The following is a 19,670-nucleotide window of genomic DNA, read 5'->3' on the forward strand; positions in this document are numbered from 1 at the left end:
GGAACAAAACCTCTGTGTAATCAAGTCAGATTGTTCTGCCACACCCTGTGTGTGGGGGGCAGTCTCAGACACATTAAAAATCTGGTCCAGTGTCTAAAACAGATGAATTCTGATATACTGTAGTGTTGACTGAACTCTAGCCTCTTCAGCAGTAGAGAGGAAATATGGCTGCCAATGATTACAAGCACAAGTAGTTTTACCTTGTGATGCAAGCCATTTCTGATTGGATGTTGAGTCTGGACTGGGATTAGAAAATCGCAGGGGATTATACGAGTTCCTACAGGGAAGACAATGTTAGAAATCTATGAATACTTTGTATTAAAATCAAACAGGAAGTGTATTCTTAAAAAAAAGAAATCCTTGACAAGTTTCAGCCACTCTAAACTAGTCTAAGACAGCAGCAAAAAGTTTTCCAAAAAATTCACATTTCACAAATTCTTGACCAGCTCTATTTTAGAGTATTAGTTTTTTTAGAGGTCTAAATTCTTTTGCTGAAACACCAAAGCACGTTGCCTTCTAAGGCCACTGGCTGACAATAATAGGGTGATGGTAGGGAAGACGCCTATGCCAATTTAGCCAATACCTTGCCCTTAAGACAGTATCAATTCTGTAACCTCTGCAGCATCTAGGGTGACCAGATGGGATGAAGAAAATATCAGGACACATGGGGGGCAGGGGGTAGTCCCAGCAGCAGAGCACAGAAAAAAAAGAAAAAAAAAAGGCGCAGATTCCTAGAGTCCCGCTGGCGGGGGTGGGGGAGGAGGAGGAGGAGGAGAGAGAAGAAGGAAGCAGAGTCCCACCCATGTCTGGTCACTCTAGCAGCATGTGGTGTTCAGAATTTCTTCTCAAGCCCAGGTGTTCTGCATAGCAGTTACCAGTTTTACAGTAGTACCTTGATGAATGAGCTGATAAAAGGCATGCTGCCCATTAGTTCCAGGTTCTCCCCACACAATAGGGCCAGTATTGTAGTCCACACGAGTGCCTTTCTTGGTGATGTATTTCCCATTAGATTCCATATCACCCTACAAGCAATGAGGTTAGAAGTTTATAAATCAATCAGATATACCCTATGGGCTTTTTTTTGTTCTTGCAGAGAACTCTATTAGGCCTGTAACAACTTTCTCCATTTACTTTAACTTTGTTTATCTTTATCAATTTTAAAAACACGTTAAAGTTAGTAGTTTGGTTTGTTGACATCAGGAAGGTTAGGATGCTAACAAAATCTGTGTTGAGATAGGGTTTTTATGAGCCTCTCTATGGATGGTTGTGAATACAGCCAATAGTTGTATTGCTGTCTGTTACCAAGATACTATTCTTCCTCAGAGCCCTCCAAAATGCCATTATATTAGGTATGCAGTGTTTTAGCAATGTCAATCCCAGGCTATTAAAAAGACAAGATGGTTGAGGCAATATTTTTTATTGGACCAAACTTCTGCTGGCGAAAGCTTTCAAGCTACACAGAGCTCTTCGGCAAGTCCAGGAAAGATACTCCCAGCATCACAGCTAAATACTACATGGAACAGTTAGTTTAGCACAAGTAGTTAACACATATTCTAAGGGACCATTCCAGGTGAAGTAGCCTGTTATATTACGCTCCAGTGATCACCATCAAAAAGATGTTGCTTGTTAGGGTAAAGTGCACCCTGACCTCAAAAGGCAGTGAACTATCTATGCACAGACTTACAGGCAACCTCCTGTACAAGCTGAGCCTTACCTGCTGGAAGTAAGCAGCAAATCGGTGCATGTACTGGTCATATGGCAGTAGTGCATGGGTTTCACAGCCATAAAAGTTTATATACCAGACACCCAGCATGGCCAGCAGAACTGGCACATTCTTTTCCAGAGGAGCAGTGTGAAAGTGGTTGTCCTATGTAGGAAAGAGATGAAAGATAAAGAAAACTACAGTGACCAAAGAAATTTACTTCCCTGAATAAGACTATCAGATTCTGAATTTGGTCCAATTGTCCCCCAAATTGGAGTGGCAATAAAAACCGATCTAAGACTGGGAAGGAAGGGGTGAGCTCCAACAGAAAGTGTTTTCAAAGCAGTGGAAACAATAAGGAGCTTGGGGAAGACAGGTACTTTTCCACAGGTGATCTTTAAAGTTTGTCACCACCAGTAGTCTTAATAGCAACATTGTAGCAAGTTAATGGGAACACAATATTTAGCAAGCATTGTCATACTCACCATCCAGTGGGCTCCTGCAAGCAGTTTCTCAAAGTTGTCAAAACCTAACCAAAAAAAAAAAAGTGCATTTTAACTATCACAGCTTACACATGGTTTCCTTGGAAGATGAGGCCTCAGCACAGCCTAGATTCTTGTACACTGTAAGATTTCCTTTCGTTAGTGAAATTTTGAGTTGCAAAACTTAACTTCTACTACATTTTATATCTTTGGCTCTGTGCCCCCTAGGTTGAGATGTACTTAATTTTGAGTAAGTCTGGGCTTTAAAATTTCAGGGCTCAACTTCAGTAAGTTTTTATATACTTCAACCTTAGCCTGAAAGCCAAATGAGACAGAATAAGTAACAAAGGGAAAATGTACAGAGGCAGCATCTGTTATCAGTATCTGAATTACTATAGCACAGTTTTCTGATCAGTCTCTAATTAATGAGACAGATAGTTCACCCTAGAAAAAAATTGGAGAACTTTATCAATAGTTTGCCTAGCTTGGTTTATATACACAGTCTTATCGCCGTCCTTAACCGGCACCACTCATCAGTGCACATTAGAAACTGATGCCCTAATCACTCCCAACTACACTACAGAATTAATTGATAAACCTGTCCTCTTCACTATAAAATTCTGAAGAGGAAGAGAAAATGGAACTGGTGATGAAAGCAGTAACTCTGTACAGAGCTACTTTTGTAGACTACTAGATCAAGAGCAAATAGTGCAGCTAAATCAGTATGCCAGCAACGTTTATTTAAAGGCAGACTTGGGTTGCTCAGGCAGGCAGAAGGGTACTGCCTATCTGCCACTTAGTTAGAATGGAAGAAATCTATTTAGTTTTACACAGCCAAGTAGTATTTCACACACTGCAAATTCCCAATACTCAATCTCAAAAGCACAACTATTTCCTCATCACCTCAGTGTCCAGGAAATTTTATATTTCATTTTCTAAATGAAAACAAAAAATGATTGACTTTGCACAGAAGTCAAAAATATTTTTGACCATGCAAGTGGACAAGATACATGGTTGGCCATTTTATCGAAGGCAAAATTTGTGGGTGCAGTTTCAGAAGTTGAGATGTGCTACTGAAATCCAAAGAGCCAAGTTATCTATTTCACTATAGATCATTTTATCATATTCAATGTGTGTAACTCACACTGCTGATTATGTAACCCATGTTGAGTATTTTTATATAATATGGATACATACCAACATGTAGAGCAATGGAGAGACCGATGGCTGACCACAATGAGTAACGTCCACCAACCCACTGCAAATAAAAGATTGTTTTAAATAGCAGTAACTTTATATGAGGATTCTGTGTTTAAACATATGGCAACAAGTTCTACTAAATCCTCTCGTACTGCACTCTTTAGAACTTAAATAGAAATTTCCAAATTTATTTTTGCTCTTCAGAACACAAGTTTGCATTTTAATACAGTATGGAGATTTGTGTCCTTCCTTGTTCTGCACACCCACACCAAACCATCTCTGGGAATGGGTTTAGTTTAACTGGAAGAACAGAGCCAGAAGATGCTTACGCTTTTTATGGGTTCCAGGATCAGCTGCCTTAAGTGTTCAAACCAAAATGGAGCTACATGTCATTTTTACAGAATCACTTTTTGGCAACATGGGGCTGTGTCCATTGCCTATGAAGGACTATCAGTTCGGTTATATTTGGGGTGGGAGGGAAGAATAAAATCTTAAATATCAGAAGTGAAAAAAAGCCATTCCATAAAATAATTCTAGAGTGGCTCAGTGATCTGATTGGTGAAAATGCTTGGTATGTTTTATGTGCATCCATTAGGAAGCAAATGTGTTTCGAGGCTGTCAGCCAGTGAGATCAAAGCCTGTGATCCAGGGAGCTGGCAGATCACCTGGTACTGGCTTCTACCTCACTTCCAGCTGCTAACTTGAAACAAAGCAGCTAAATATGCCTTAACTGCTGTCCTAATATTACTTTTGCTCATAAGTAATGTCAACTACAGCAATGTTAAGGCATTGTGAATGGGAGAGGTGGTGTACCAAACAACACTGACAAGTTGGCCAGGCTACGAAACTGTTCAAGAATCCTTGCTATAAGGGTTAAACCAATCTGCATGTTAAATAGCTTTTATGGTTTCAATAACAGCACATTTAAAATTAGGTTTTAAAATTCTTGTCAGGTATGTAACAAGGAGCAATATAGTGATCTGTCTGATGTTTACAGGCATAGGTCAGGTATATTTATTTTTCACAAGGTTTGAGATGAAGGTTCACTGTACTTAAAATTTGTGTCCATTACTAAATATCAGATCAGATTCTGGTTCTTTGATATTTGACCTTTACTGATCTAGATTATATACAGTAGAGTGCAACAGTCAAATGTCACAGCTTATAATAACTACTTGTAAGACCTACGCTGGGAGCAATAAGCTATCTGTTACTCAACAGCTGTCTAGACAGCACTGCCTACAGAAAGCTCCTCTTCTGACCTTTGATAGAGAGGCATTAAACTGAATGGCCAATTTGATATATCACTACTTTGACACGTTCCCTCAATTTGCTGTTAGTTAGGATTCTTCTAATATATTATAGTCTTAAAGCACTCGTGGGTTTACTTTAGCACCTCCATTTTTCCCCCAGGATTTTGACCTTTTAATCTGGCTTTTCTGACGCAGGTTAAGTTATTTTAACAGTTAGCATCTATTGCTTAGTGTTAAACATTTACTTACATCCCAAAACTCAAACATATTCTCAGTGTCAATTCCAAAGTCTTTAACTTTAGGCTAGAATAAAAAATAAAAAGGGGTAAATACATTCATAATAGAGAACACAGACATCATAAACAGCAACTCCAGGATGCGTCTGTAGCTAAAGTTATTGTTAGCTTAAAGTACACACACAAGACATCTCCCTGACTTCATACTCTGGGTCAGAAGTTTAAAGCCTCCACCAGAAAATAAGCCATGACTGATCCTTCATTCCTTCTGGTCAATGTACCATCTGTCAGCGGTCCCAAAAGAAGAAGTTAAATTTAGTGGTGTAAACTGATCAGAAAATTTGTAAATGGCAAGTAGTGTAATGAACCAACATGGCATTCAGTGTTGTGCAAAATGAATAGTTTACATGCAGCAGGGCCAGAATGGAGAATGGAATAGGAGAAAGGAAATTTAAATCAACCTGCAGAAGGCTTTGAGGTAAATACAGACCTCTCATCTTCTTATAGAGGTTCTTACTAACTGCTGTAGTTTTTTTTTTGTTTTTGTTTTTTTTTTTTTTACACTACAGCCCCTTTATGCATGCAAATTTTCACTGTACATTCCCACCAAATGCCAAGACTACATGTTACACTACTTGTACCCAACACTTTACTTTCATCATTGCAGAACTCAGTGCAAAGATTTAAATGGTGTTTAAAACCTACTTAACAGGACTCTGGACTTTACCCAAGAGTACATAACTAGTTAAGCAAGAAGTGGCACCCTTTGTTAATAATGGAGCAAACATTTGAATTAAGTCAGAAAATTCTATGGAGTACAGATTTTTACAAATTTGATTTAAAAGTATATAAAGCAGATCTGAGCAATAGTTCTCATCCTAAATAAACCAACTTTTGAAGGCCTTTTGAAAACTGGATTTTCCCATAATCCACCATTGGGAATATTGTTCTCTCTTGTGCATGGAAAGGGAGTCTTCTTACAATTTCAAGAGCAAGATGACCTTCAAAGCATGAGGGATTGTTTTCACACTTATACATTTCTACACCTTACAGGGTTTTAATTAAGTCCATTGTTAGAACCTATAGCATAGGTCTAAAAGTGTTATACTTACACCATTGGTGGACAAGGCGACAAAATGCTTGGCCACAGCAGAAGGCTTTAATAAAATAAAAATATAAAATAGTTAAACACAGAACACTGCTAAATATTTTGCATTGCTGATTAGCCATGAAGCTGGTCTACATGTGCTGACAAATGATGACTGTTTTTGATATTTGCTACTGCTGGCATTAAGAAAACATTGTTGACTGTTGCAATTCATGTGTATTTGCTCTGTCTGTGAACTTTATTTTATCATGAATACATTGTAAGAGATTCAGCAGCATGTCTGTCTGACCCAACTACAGGCAAGGTTCAAAGATAGTTTAGGTCTTCTTATAGCAGATATCCTGGAGAAACACTCAACCTTCAGGACAAGGTGCTGAATAGGTCTGTCTTTATCAACCCTTGCTGACCAGGTTTTGGAGCAGCCTGAGTTTGATATTATGTTACAAAGATACTCCCAGACATCATCAAAAGGTCAGTGAAGGCCAGAAATCCTTGCCTTGATTCTTTAATAAAATCAACCACAAGTGACAGGCTTGAAATTCAGCACCTCACTTAGAGATTCAAGTTAAGTATTTCAGTATTTCTGGACTAAGGGAGATGTTACATGAATAGTTTACAGGAGAAACGCTCTCAAACCCTGATCTTGAAAAGTAAATATAATCACCCTAGTGCGAGTGGGTTAGAGATTGCTTCTTTAGTTAAAGCTAAGACTTGCATTTCAAAGTACGAGCGGTAGGAGGGTGAGGGAAGGAGTGAGGTGCCAGAGTATGACCTGAAGACCTTTAGTCACAATTCGGACATCTGCTGCAGCAGCCTCCATCTATTGCTTCAACTAACTGTGTGTAGCTTTGAAAGTTTTGCCAAGTACTGGCAGGCCATTCCATGTGGACTAGCATCTCAAGTTTCCTCCACCTCACAGAAGTCTGACAGTTGTACCATAATACAAGGTGGTTCTGAGATACAGGCTACAATCTATTCAAGTACTTTTATACAAAGGATTTTAGGTGCAACTCAAACAAACATTTTTCTTAACACTTAAATGGCTTCATCACTGATTAAGATTAGACATGCAACCAGTAACTGTAGTAGTAATGGAATTTAGTTGAATGTGACAGATCCAACATTTGCTAATGTGTATAGTATGTGTTTGGACAGCTATTGGCTCTGCTCCAGACCTTGCTTAGAACAGATATGGGGAAGTGCTGTTATGTATTCAGTTATGTAATTTAAGCATATTACACTTACATCATTAGCAGAAAGAAGAAGCCACTCTCTGGCCGTTTCTGCATTGGTAATAGTTTCTTGGGTGGTGAAAGTCTGCACAGCAGAAAAGAGATCTTTTAATACAGTTACATTCACAGAAAGTACATGAAGTCTGTATGGTGTTTAACGAATGCAAGACGAGGTTAGGTTATCAAAATATCAAGTTGTTCCAGCTAGTCAGAGCAGAGTAACCCTAAAATTATATAACAGACAGCAGCAGCTTGATTTCAAGGAAGAGTGCACCCACTGTGCATGCACAAACAGATGTTCAGATATTAGTATTTCTAGGTGTACACCAAATTTCACATTAACATTAGCCTGAGGACACAGAATATTAAGGATTTTTTTTGGCAGGTACATAGTTTTAGCTTATATAATTGATATTTGAAGGAGAGCATGAACTGTTTGGACTATAATTTCCACTCTAAGATTAGTGTGGACTTCTAACTGCAAACTTAAATTGGGAAAACCATGTAGTCAGATTGTTAGCTCTATTTGTTTTCATTCTCATTTCTCACATTTGGGACATTCTATTCTACTTTGTTTCTGCTAAGACTCTTGCCACAACTTCATTTTGTTGATTAAGAAAACATGTTCCTTCTTTATGAAGTGTGCAAACAAGGTCAGTCATGCAATTCTTCTAGGATCAGCTTCAGCCATTATGATTTACTCAACCATCACAATATAGCTGTAAGGATGAACATTACATTCATTTTACTCTGATTCATCTCCAAAATTAATTTCGTTATAGAACACACATTTATTAAGAAAATAAAAAAATACCATTCATGCCCTTCCAAATATATCCAATTATCTAACTACAATCTGGCAAATAAACTGAACTGTTACTCTTTCAATCTGGCAACATTTTGAGCCTTTGAACTGTGATGATTGAACTCAATTACTCACAAAACAATGCTAGTGGTCATTTTGAAGTTTCCTTCTTACTTCATATATTAGTTGCTCATCTATGTTTCTGCCAAAATGAGATAATGAGCAATACAAGCAAAGCAAAGTCAGCATTACACATGGGAATTTGTTAGGGATTGTGCCTTTAAAACCAATGGGGTTCTGCTGTGTTTTAGAAATGAAGGCACCTCAGTCATACAACTATGAAGTTTGTGTCTCCATTAACTTCCTCAGGCAAGACAGAAGCCAGTATATGTTTTAGTTATTATTCCCCAAAAGAGGAACAACACACAAAATAAAGACAAGACCTTCCCAGCCATGATGTTCCTGAATTAAGGCAAACCATCCTCAAGCACCATTCTAGAAATGCAATTATAGTAAGTTTATATTAAAATGTACAACTGAAATTGTACAGAATGCTTAGAAATTGACAAAATATTATGCAGGCAATTTGTAGCTTCTACAATGTTTACTGTGATCAAGAAATTTAACATTGAGTTCTTTGGGACACAGACGTCTTCATTTTGTGTTTGTACAGAGCTTAGCACAGCACAGTCTGGTTCTGAGAGACTATCACAATACAAAAAAGTAATATAGAACAGCTACTGTGACAAATGTTACAGAGGGCTACTTAAATAAGATCTCACTAGTATACTGTACTTTGAAGGATCTATTGTACAAACAATTAAGGAGTAAAACTAGTTTCTAACAAATAGGAAAAAATGCATCAGAAATATGGGGAAAATGCTAAACCTGATCTTGAATTTTAAAGAACTAGCCACATGACATCACAAATTCCATCTACGGGATATGAACACACAAAGAGACACATGACTTTTTGGGTATGGCTCAACGAAGTATTGGTTTTGGATGCAAAAAAACCAAAAAACACACCACACCACATTCATTCAAACATCTGGAGAAGTTAATATTTTCCCAGAATTGCAGGACTGGAAGGGACCTCAAGAGGTCTTCTAGTTCAGTTCCCTGCACTCAAGGCAGGACTAAGTATTATCTAGACCATCCCTGACAGGTGCCAGTCTAACCTGCTCTGAACCTCCAATTACAGATTCCACAACCTCTCTAGGAATTTATTCCAGTGTTTAACTACCATGACAGTTAGGAAGTTTTTCCCTAAAGTCAAACACCACCACCCATGCTGCAATTTTTATATATTGAGTGATCTCCATTTTGACCATTACAAGTTGAGAAAGTCACCCGCTAGTGTTAATATTTGCTATACCTTAGATGCAATGACGAAGAGTGTTGTCTCAGGGTTAAGCTCTGCCACGGTTTTGGCTATATGAGTACCATCAATGTTGGATACAAACCAGACACGAGGGCCTCCCTTGGAATATGGTTTCAGGGCTTCAGTCACCATAACGGGGCCCTGGAAAGCATCAATATAGTTAGGTTGTAACAGCTAAGTTGCAACAGTTTCGCTGCACGTGTGCACACCAACCCCACCTCCCACATAAAGTTATGCATAAGTCAGTTCTTGAGAGCTTACCAAGTCTGAGCCACCAATCCCAATATTGACCACATCGGTAATTGCCTTTCCAGTGTAGCCTTTCCATTCTCCATTACGAACTTTCTGCAGTTTAAATACACCAATGAACATACACAGATTTCAAGTTACAATGACTACAATAGCAAGACTGTCATTTACCTAAAGAGTAGGTTCTCAAATACTCCTGAGAGAATCTCCCAAAAGGTTTCTTCTTTTAAACAAATACTAAAGAACCAAATGCACAGCTAAAAAGTAAATTCATAAGACAACAAAAAAGGATTTAGAGAGTTTTTATTAAAAAGACTTGATCATTGTGGACACAAAAATACTGACTTATAAAGGGCAAAGGTCAGCCTTTACATATGCACATACTCCCCTCACTAAACTCCAACTGGAGCTGCACATTTTTCATAAGACTAATAGGGCCCTTACTGTAGGCCAGTGACTAATGTTAAAGCTTCATATAGGCCAGTGATTTCCTCATACCACAGCCAAAGTACTGCATACTAATACCAGTGGCTAAGTTTACAAGAACAGTATACAAGACCATGGTAACCCTTCCTCTGTGTTCCATCATGGCGATTACAATAAATATGAAAGTTAAAGAGGAGGAACAAAGGAGCAACCCAAATTTAAAACAAAACAAACAAAAAAAAAAACTATATAATATCAAGAGGTGAGTCTGAGCTATTAAATTCTGGTTTGCAATTTAACTTAAATTCTGAGGTGCTTGGATCTGAAGTTCTGCATTGGTACTCTAATTCAAATTAGTAGGTTTTGCTAGATATAATAGAACACTTGTTCTAGAAAGAGAGTCAAGGGTATACAAGATCTATGTTTAAACAAAGTATTGAAAGGCTTTCCATTGTACGCAGGTCCTGGATTAAGAGAATCATTTCTGTGCTTCAGCCCCACTCTTGTTGGTCTGCCAGCTACTGGAAGTTTTTATTAAAAAAAAAAAAAAAACCAACTTGTCAAACTGGTATAATACCAAAATACCAACCTGCATTTGCCTATCATCAACCATCTGTGCATTAATCCCACCTCATTGCACAGAGAGAAGCTTGCAAACATGATCATCCACTACCTAGAAGAGCTGAAAATGTTACCCAATTCTAAAGCTATTTCTTTTCTGCAATCAGATTCATCATCTGAGCTCCAATTATTCTAATACTTTTCCATAGACATGCTTTGTTAAGATATGATTCTTTACTGAAGAAAGCTTGTAGATGTACACAGTTATGTAACAATTTATAACAATCTAAGCTCCAGGGTGTACACACACACACTCTTCTCAGCCTCTTAAAACCATGTTAAGGAACTATATTTTTAGCCTTAATAGATAAGGCTAGATCAAGCATCTTTTAGTTTACACCAGCACAGGGAAGATTAGAATGATGTTTAAACATGATTATTTTGGTCACTCAGACAGGGGTTCTGGTCTGCATACAAAGTCCTTATCTGCAAAACAGGTATGGCAAACAGCAGTAGAAGCTTCCCCACACTATACCACCAGTACCTTTTAATCCTGACCAGGAGGGAGAACTAAGGGATAAAAGAGACTGTTGAGATTCTACAGCCCATTCCATTCTTAACTGTGGGCTGAGGCTGCCAATAAAAGATGCCAATTAGTGTCAGTTATTTTGGTTTGGGCACTTCTCCACTGAGAACTGGATCTACTCCAAACTCATTTCACATAGGCTACCCAGCAATCATCCGGCAAGGGTAACTTTTGGTCATTACCATCCGGGCAGGATTTACAACTGACAGCCTCATAAGCAAAGATTTACCCCATTATCATCCCTGTACCTCACTGACATATTTGTTATGTATTGGCAGGTTTAAGATACACAGAACCGTGAATATTGATCAGCTCTTATCAAACATCTGAGTTTGGCCTTCAGGCATATGAAATTCATCCAAATCTTAAGCTAATATCTAGTTTGTTCTTAATCAAAGATTGTCACTGTAAACTAGAACTAGTTTGACAGACATCTACATTTTAAAGATTGTGCTGTTCTAAACCAAAGACAATAGTCATTTATGATTTGAAAGCAGAAGGTGCAAGGTTTAGACTAGCTGGGGGCAGATCAAAGAATTCTCACACTGTTAAGTTGCAAACAGAGTTGACTCTTACGTATACCTTATGCAAGACCTTGAGATGCTCAAAAAAGGCTACATGATTAGAAGAGACCATAGAAAAAGTTCAAGACACCTCCTCTTCTACAATACACTGTAGAATTGTTGGAGCACCTGCCAAGTGACAAGTGAGCTGGGAGCCTCCTGACTGCACTCGCGTTAGTAAATAATGACTTTAAGGGAGAAGTTCTTTCCAGACAAAGATTTCTACAGTAAATGAGATACAACCAAGTGATTAATTAGTAAGGGGAGGGAAAAGTCATTAGGTGTTTGGTGCCTCACTGCCATTTGTGCCCAATATTTATATTATTGGAACTCAAGTTATGAAGAGGAGGGTAACATATTACTTTAAACAAAACAAAAAAAGTTTGCATTTAAACCCAGTAAAGAGTTTTTCTAGCAAGTCTTGTTGAGAAAAAAGTAACCATTCTTGGAAGACTGGTACATATATGGATCTGTTTTTGTTCATGCAGCTACTACTATCCCTCATTCAGACTAGTTAGGTACTGTAGTAGTCCATATTATAAGTGCAACAGAACACAGTTATGCCAAGTACACAGGTCAAATCAATTAACTAAGGACTTTATACCTGACAGAAGTGCTTCATCTTGTCCAACACCTTGTTAACTTCTGGGACTACATCTTTGCCGTCCACTAATATTGGAACATTGGAGCGATTCCTCAGGGCAATATGAAGCACAGCCCGATTCTGAAACAAGAAGTCATGGTACACAAACACCATAAAATATTAATGGCAGCAGTTTGGCAGTGTAGATACACTAAACAGCACCCAGAAGTCAGCAGTAAAGCATTAAAGGCTTTGAAGCCTGCCTATCTAAGGATCTCTCAGACTATTAACTTGAAAGTCTTCTACGACCGGCAGCCTGAATCTCTCTCACTATTTCTAATATGTGGTATCTAAGCACCTGATCAGATTTGACAGAGTTGGTGGAAAACTGTCCAAAAGACATTTCTAGAAAATTAAAGTATGTAGTATGCATATTAGGCAAACATTAATAGATTGTTGTGAGAGGTAATGAATTTGAAATTGTAGTTAAAGCTTGATCTTTTGATAAGTAGTTTTAATACATTTACAATTCATACTTCTGCAGTAAGCCTAATGAGTTTAGCAGAAATTATCATCTTCAGGACTGAAGATACTGCTGAAGATGACTGCAGCAGTAACAGCCCCTTCAATACAAAGGAAAAGATAAATAAGCATATACAAGTAGCAGCCACATGACAGGGAAATGTGATAAGCATGTTCTTCTATTCCACTGCTATCAGTGAAGGGCCCCCAAATACTTGTGTGCTATGCTAGAATTCCAGGGTAGTGCCAAATTCTAATTTCAGATGCACCACATCCCTGCTTATATCAGAGGCCAGAATTCAAGTCTTCACCATCTTCAGGGATGAGTTTGTTGCTGCTGTAATCTAGGATGGAGGATTTACAGTTGAATAATTCACCTGGTCCATCTCACTCTGTCCTTTGCTACAATGAAAAGAGCATTGTGAGGTAAAGCCAACAAGGAAGATACAACTGCCAAAGTTTATGGGTTACATTACAGTACTCAATCCAAACTAAGAGAGCTTTGGTGGCTGCTGGGTCAGAAGACTCAGGAGCTTCCTGAGCTATACAGTTATGGAGATGCAACCTGTTTTTAAATTGGGGATGAAGGATGGTCCTGGTCACTCTCCACCATGAAATCAAATATATTAGTACTTGGACAGATTTCTACTTAAATTTTTATCTTAAAACTTTTCAAATACTGCATTTGAAGAGATTTATTACTGCTGCAGTGACCATTAAACAGTAGCTTACCATCCAAGTTGTAACTCATCTGGGATGTACACTTGGAATTGCTATGCATGGATGCACTAAATAGGACTTTTGCATACATGCACACCAGGCAGCCAATGCCTCCAGCATCAAAATATAGATCAACCCTAAATGTGGTCAATAGCTTGTTTAGATTTAGAACGTTCTCTAAATTAGAGTACAAGTTAATTCTGAATCTTTATTGCTTTGGACATGTTAAATATTTTTGTTTGATGGTATCCATTTTTAGTGATCAGGACAATTCTGATTTTAAAAAAATGTGACATGATGTTCTGCTTGGCCAGATAGAACTTAAATTAAACACAGATCTGATTATAGGTCAACCTTCTGATGTAGTTCTGCTAACTTCAAAGGAGAGCTAGGAATCTCATAAATGCAAGGGTTCCTGGACTCTTAGAGCCACCAGAGGCGATTGTTTTGTAGTACTACCTCTTACCATAGCAGCCCTTGAAGTATTAGGGGCCAAGCAAGGAACAAAGTCCACTCCTTTAAAAGAATATTAGTTTAGGATAGAGTTCTCTGGTGAACAGTTATCTTGACTGGTATATTGTTCCAAGGCAGGGGAGAGAGAGCAGCCTCATAAGGAGTAGTCAAAAATGGGCTATCTTGAGATAAGCCACAGGCCAGATTGAGCCACCAATGGAGGTAGAACCTCAACACTCAGCCCTCACACTAGTCCCCATACAGTTAATAAAAATCAAGAGCTGAATGGGGCAGAGCTGTGCCCTGCTCATCCAAGATAATCTAAGAAAGCAGGGTGCTCCCACCTGGGGCTGGGTGACTGCACACAGGAGGGATGAACAATCACCATGACTGCACTGACTTTGAAACTCTGGAAAAAATAGTAATTTCATTCTGAACCTGGACCAGTGAACTCTTCCAAGCATTGTTTCTGGATTACTGGTCAGAATTAAATGAAGAGGTTTGATTGGCACAAAAGACCCAGTTTTCAGACAGTTGAAATTTGAGGTCTGCACAAACTGGCTAAATTCCTATTTCTGGGTCCAAACACAGACTTCAGCTTTCTGAAGAACAGTTAGGTTTTACAGTGGTCTGTAGTCATTCTAGCCACTGAAGTTTTAACTGCTTGCCTTTAAAAAAATAAGGCAGGCAACAATTTTATCTCCAGCTAAGGTTTTATTTTACTTTTGTCTTTAAGTGTAAGGGATTAAGACAAAAGAGAAAGGGAAACTGCCTTTCCAATGCTGTTTTATCTGAACATGACAAAACATCTCTACAAACACTCAATACTCACAAGCAAAACATAATACAACTGCTGAGCTCTTCAAAACAAAGGGTTTAACTGTCTCTGCAAGTTCATATAGTCAATAAAAACAAGCAAATAACTTTCATCAGAAAAGCTCTATAATGTGAAAGGATCTTTAATATTGAAGACAACTAGCTTGGCTGAGCTACATTGTAAAGCACCCAGATTTTCTTCCATTCTCAATTTAAAAAAAAAAAGATGAGCAGCTACTTAATTTGTTTTACTCAACCTAACTAAAGTCCTGTGCAACACACATCACCAACTTTGAGCAATGTGTTCTAATAAGGGAGACTCTGGATACTGTGATCACTTTCACACCTAGAAAATAAAGGGAAGGTATCCGTTCTCCTGATGCAATAAAGTGGCTAGTTTCCAAAAAACTGGGTTTATAACTGTAACTGATAAGACTCCTCAACAGCACAAAGCAGAAGTTCTTACACAGTTCTTACTAGAACTTCTTGTGTCATTTGCTAAGCTTCACCATGACTGGTCTTAAGCAGACGCAAAGGAAGTGGCCCCTTGGATCTAATACCCTGTCCCATATCAAACATGAGCTCTGGAATTCATCAGCTGGTCCCACCTCCCCTCTCCAGCAGAATGCCTTCAGAACCAGGCCAGTGTGGGAAACAACTTCTGGCCCAGTTTCCTCCACTTCCAGCAGCTTGGGGCCCAGTAAATTGTAAGGTTGGTCTCAAGCTTTCCACCCCACCTCAGTTGCCATTGATATCACTGCTTGTTTTTGTCTTCTCCCCAGAGCCTGTGTGTGCATGGTGATGTACATGAGCAAAGAAATAAATACTACCACCTCATTTAATAGTTCAGTGCACCACAAGTAGCCATGTGGTAGCAATTTCCAGCCCCACACTCCTCCAGCATAAATATGCATAAGCTAGGTCCGTGGTTCTCAATCAGGGGATGTGTACCCCTGGGAGTACACAGAGCTCTTCCAGCAGGTACATCAACTCATCTACATATTTGCTTAGTTTTACAAGATGCTATTTAAAAGGCACCAGTGCAGTCAGTGCAAACTAAAATTTCATACAATGACCTGTTTATGCTGCCCTATATACACTGAAATGCAAGTACAATATTTATATTCCAATTGATTTATTTTATAGTTATATGGTAAATATGAGGAAGTAAACAATTTTCCAGTACTAGTGTGACACTTGTGTATTTTTGTGTCTGATTTTGTAAGCAAGTAGTATAAATGAAGTAACTTGGGGGTATGCTAGACAAATCAGACTCCTGAAAGGGGTACAGTAGTCTGGAAAGGTTGAGAGCTACTGAGCTGGGTGACATAGCCAGAGACAGAAATAACCTTACCTCAGTGAAGTTGATCTTCTCTCCAGTGAACATTTGCTCCCTAGCATTTTCAACACCTCTTGACTTTGCCTGAGAAGGGTAAAAATATATCATCCACTTAAAGACAGAAGTAACTAGCCCCTCCCAGATAGGCCCAACTGCATCAGAAAGGCAAGAATTTCTTCCATAAAATAAACTGGCTACAACAACAAAAGTTATATTGGCTGCCAGTAGTTTACAGCTGTAAGGGTTCATTCTCCTATTTTAAAGGAGATTTGAAAGAACACTCTCTAATCACCGAGGGGAGAGTGGTATAGGTAAAACTGACAAGACAATCAACTTTTTTAAAATTACTCAGTTTCATCTTGTCAACATCAGCAATACACCAGTCAATAGCTTATTTATTTTAATAAAAACAGAAAATTGATTGAAAGTAATTTTTTACTGCTGGCCCAAATTTCTACTAGTACTTCCAAATACGACGCATCACAGATACAAGACTGTCTTGGTCTTTCATCTAACTAACTAGCCAGGAAGGATGGTAAATCTGGGCATCACACTGTACTGAGATTATCTGTGCAAATCTTCTCAGAAATGACAGTCCCGAAGCTTTCAGATGACTATTTAAGCAACAAAAGACATTTCATGCATCACTTTTAAATTGCAGATGTAATTCTTAAGGACTTGACACTTGTACTAATTTAGTTTGGTGCCTATTTTTATAATGTAAAAAAAAAAATAAAATAAAAAAGTTTATTGTTGGAGACCTGCACTGATCTTTAAAAGCAACTGATTGACAAGAGAAACATTTTTGGCTCCACAAACAGATATTTCATTACATCAGAATGGACTAATTATTATATGATTAATGTCAGCATGTAAACAAGGCTGTGGTGGTGCTTTGAGCTAGCTCTCAGATGTACAATCTAGTGGAGGAATAGAATAGCCCTCTGCCAGTGCTCTGCAGCTAGGGAGCGGACAACAGCCATCTCTCATGGCATAATCTTCCCATTCTCAATTCCATGAGGAGTCCCATCTTGTATTAAGGCAGACCTTAATGCTGGTTGCTCTGCTGCACAGCCAAACCCCTCCTTAGGTGGGGCTCATGGCCAGTGAGAAGGCTTTGTTAGAATAGCTCCTGACAAAATCACGCTGCCTTGAGGCCAGGAAGCAAAGCTGTGAACATACCTGTGGACCATCCTAGGGCTTCATGGGCTGATGCCTACCAAATCCTTGTGAAGGTGGGAAAAAACTTCAGTTTCCTAATACCCTGAATGATCTAGACCAAGTCCTGTGCTAGAACCAACTGTGTCAGGAAGGATTTAGCTCATTTTTCTACAACTTGTTTTCACCTTTTATTAGATCAGGGTGAACGTAAGGAATTACCAGTTCTATCAGCATCTTCATGATCTCTTCTGTAACAAGGTTCTTCGAATAATCCACCAAGATATCCCCATGATCAGTATTCAGAGTCACACTGCCAACAAAGATGGTTTGTTAAACTGCAAGTTCCTACAGAGCTATTGGTTTAAGCATGAAAGTAATGAGAGAGACTACCCAAATAATTTGAACCCCGTATCTACAAAAAGCTAGTAAGAATAGCCCAAGGGACAGTTTTGCCCAACAAGTTTCATAAGAGGATTTACTAGATGGTAAACTATGTTTTTTAATTTGACTATAATTTTCCAACAAGTTAAACTATAGTGTCCATTTTCTACTTGAAGAGTTTAAATAGGATAAAATCTATTAAACCGTGATAGAGACAATCCTATTGAAATGACTGGCATAAATGTCAATAGGTGCAACAAGATGAAAGCAATCAAGTATTCATATTCATCCCAGCATCAAAGTGTGACAAAAGCAAGCATGCTAAAAAAACAACACAAAACTATTACAATGCCAAGTATAAAAAAAAAAAAAAAAAAAAAACACTCTGATCCATTCACTATTAATTTCATTTGTGAGTTGTGTAATCTAATCCTCATTGTCCCAGTGGAGCTCCCCAAATTAACTAATCCTTGTTTGAAGAATATAGTCTAAATCTCAGATCAGCATTTTTAGCCTTATATCTGTTGAAGGCTGCAACATGAAGATGTGTTTATTAGAAGTAGCATCAAGACAAATCATGTATTGCCATGCATTTGAGTCTTCTTGGAAGATGGGACTACTTTATTAGCCCCTCGCTATAGTAGGAAGCTCTAATTATTCCATACCCCTCAAAGTAACAGAATCCTCCAGTCTTATACATCCTCATTTTCTATGCACTGAGGACTACTTTCACAGCACACTACTTCCCCTGTGATGAGGAAATTCAAAATGGTTTCCTATAGTTCATTCCAACACTAGAAAACAGTCTGCCCAAGGAATCTTGCGCCCCTAGGCTATACTATTTTTCCTTTTGCTCCAGCTGCTGTGCACCCATAAGTCCCACTGAGTCCCAGGTACTCAACACCTCAATGTGGATTCTGATCCTGAGTTCACCATTATCTTGTCTTTCTGCAGCAAGCTCTCTTTCCCCAGTGTCTGAACACAATTTATACACTATTTTGGAGTACGCAGCTGTGCTAGGAATCTAACAAGAGCAATAGCCCCTAGCCCAAATAAATCTGATGTGGCACAACCAGCAGGGGCCACAAATAGGGAGGGTGGAGCAAGATGGGGAGATGAAGGACTAGGGTTATTATTGTAACAGCAGTAACTCTGTCAAGCATGTATATCTGGATCCACTAATTTAGTATTTTTTGTTTCCTTCTCTAAGATTACTGTACAGATTTGAATGAGGAAAGGATATTTTGGCAAAAAGGTTTAGGGTACCATCAAAGAGAACAACAGACAGGCATCAGAAAAGCAAATAGTAAGACTACTACAATTCTTTTTCCCCCACTTCAAATACAGCATACCAGTGTGTTCTGCCTGTTCTACCACACCTTATACGTTTTTCTAACGCTGGGTCTAGGTTTCCAGTTTCCTCAGGTTAAGTATGCTTTTACTCTTGGGCCTGGTCACCACAGTTTGGTTTTTTTGGTTTTTTACTGATAACTATTTTGATTAGGTGTTACTTTGGCACTAAAATTAACAACTATATCTGTTCTAAGGGCCAGCAAAGAATGGGGCCCCATTTGCTAGGCACTGCATAAACACAGTAATAGACAGATCCTGCCCCAAAGAACTTACAATCTAAATTGACAAGGCAGAGTGGGGGAAATGGGTACAACACACAAGCAGAGTGAACAATGTGATGGCAGCAAGTGTCTTTAGTTTCACACTTTATTTTGGTGGGGGAAGTAAGTTGGAGTGAATCAACTAAATGGAAAGAAAAGTGAAGGGAGAGGAAACATTGAAGGGAAGTGGGGAGAGGAAGACAAGCAAGGGGAGAACAAAGTAAGAGAGGCAGGTGTGGGTGAAGCTGAGATGACAACTGTGAGGGAGAAGGGTCGAAAAAGCAGCCAGTCAGCA

General features: G+C 38.6%; 1 protein-coding gene across 1 annotated transcript in view; it reads right to left on the reverse strand.

Annotated features, from left to right (window-relative positions):
- GPI (glucose-6-phosphate isomerase) overlaps positions 1 to 19,670 on the reverse strand; it is a 33,639-nt gene that overhangs the window by 10,680 nt on the left and 3,289 nt on the right. The window contains exons 2-14 of the mRNA XM_050922824.1: positions 17,601 to 17,691; positions 16,236 to 16,304; positions 12,392 to 12,511; positions 9,664 to 9,747; positions 9,397 to 9,543; positions 7,227 to 7,298; positions 5,986 to 6,030; positions 4,887 to 4,940; positions 3,382 to 3,442; positions 2,188 to 2,231; positions 1,715 to 1,867; positions 893 to 1,022; positions 201 to 277 (exon numbers count right to left, since the gene is read on the reverse strand). Coding sequence (XP_050778781.1) covers positions 201 to 277; positions 893 to 1,022; positions 1,715 to 1,867; positions 2,188 to 2,231; positions 3,382 to 3,442; positions 4,887 to 4,940; positions 5,986 to 6,030; positions 7,227 to 7,298; positions 9,397 to 9,543; positions 9,664 to 9,747; positions 12,392 to 12,511; positions 16,236 to 16,304; positions 17,601 to 17,691 — 1,147 coding nt within the window. The remainder of the gene's footprint in view (positions 1 to 200; positions 278 to 892; positions 1,023 to 1,714; positions 1,868 to 2,187; positions 2,232 to 3,381; positions 3,443 to 4,886; positions 4,941 to 5,985; positions 6,031 to 7,226; positions 7,299 to 9,396; positions 9,544 to 9,663; positions 9,748 to 12,391; positions 12,512 to 16,235; positions 16,305 to 17,600; positions 17,692 to 19,670) is intronic.

Source organism: Gopherus flavomarginatus, chromosome 14 (assembly GCF_025201925.1).
Source record: "Gopherus flavomarginatus isolate rGopFla2 chromosome 14, rGopFla2.mat.asm, whole genome shotgun sequence".
In the NCBI taxonomy this organism is placed as follows: Eukaryota; Metazoa; Chordata; order Testudines; family Testudinidae; genus Gopherus; species Gopherus flavomarginatus.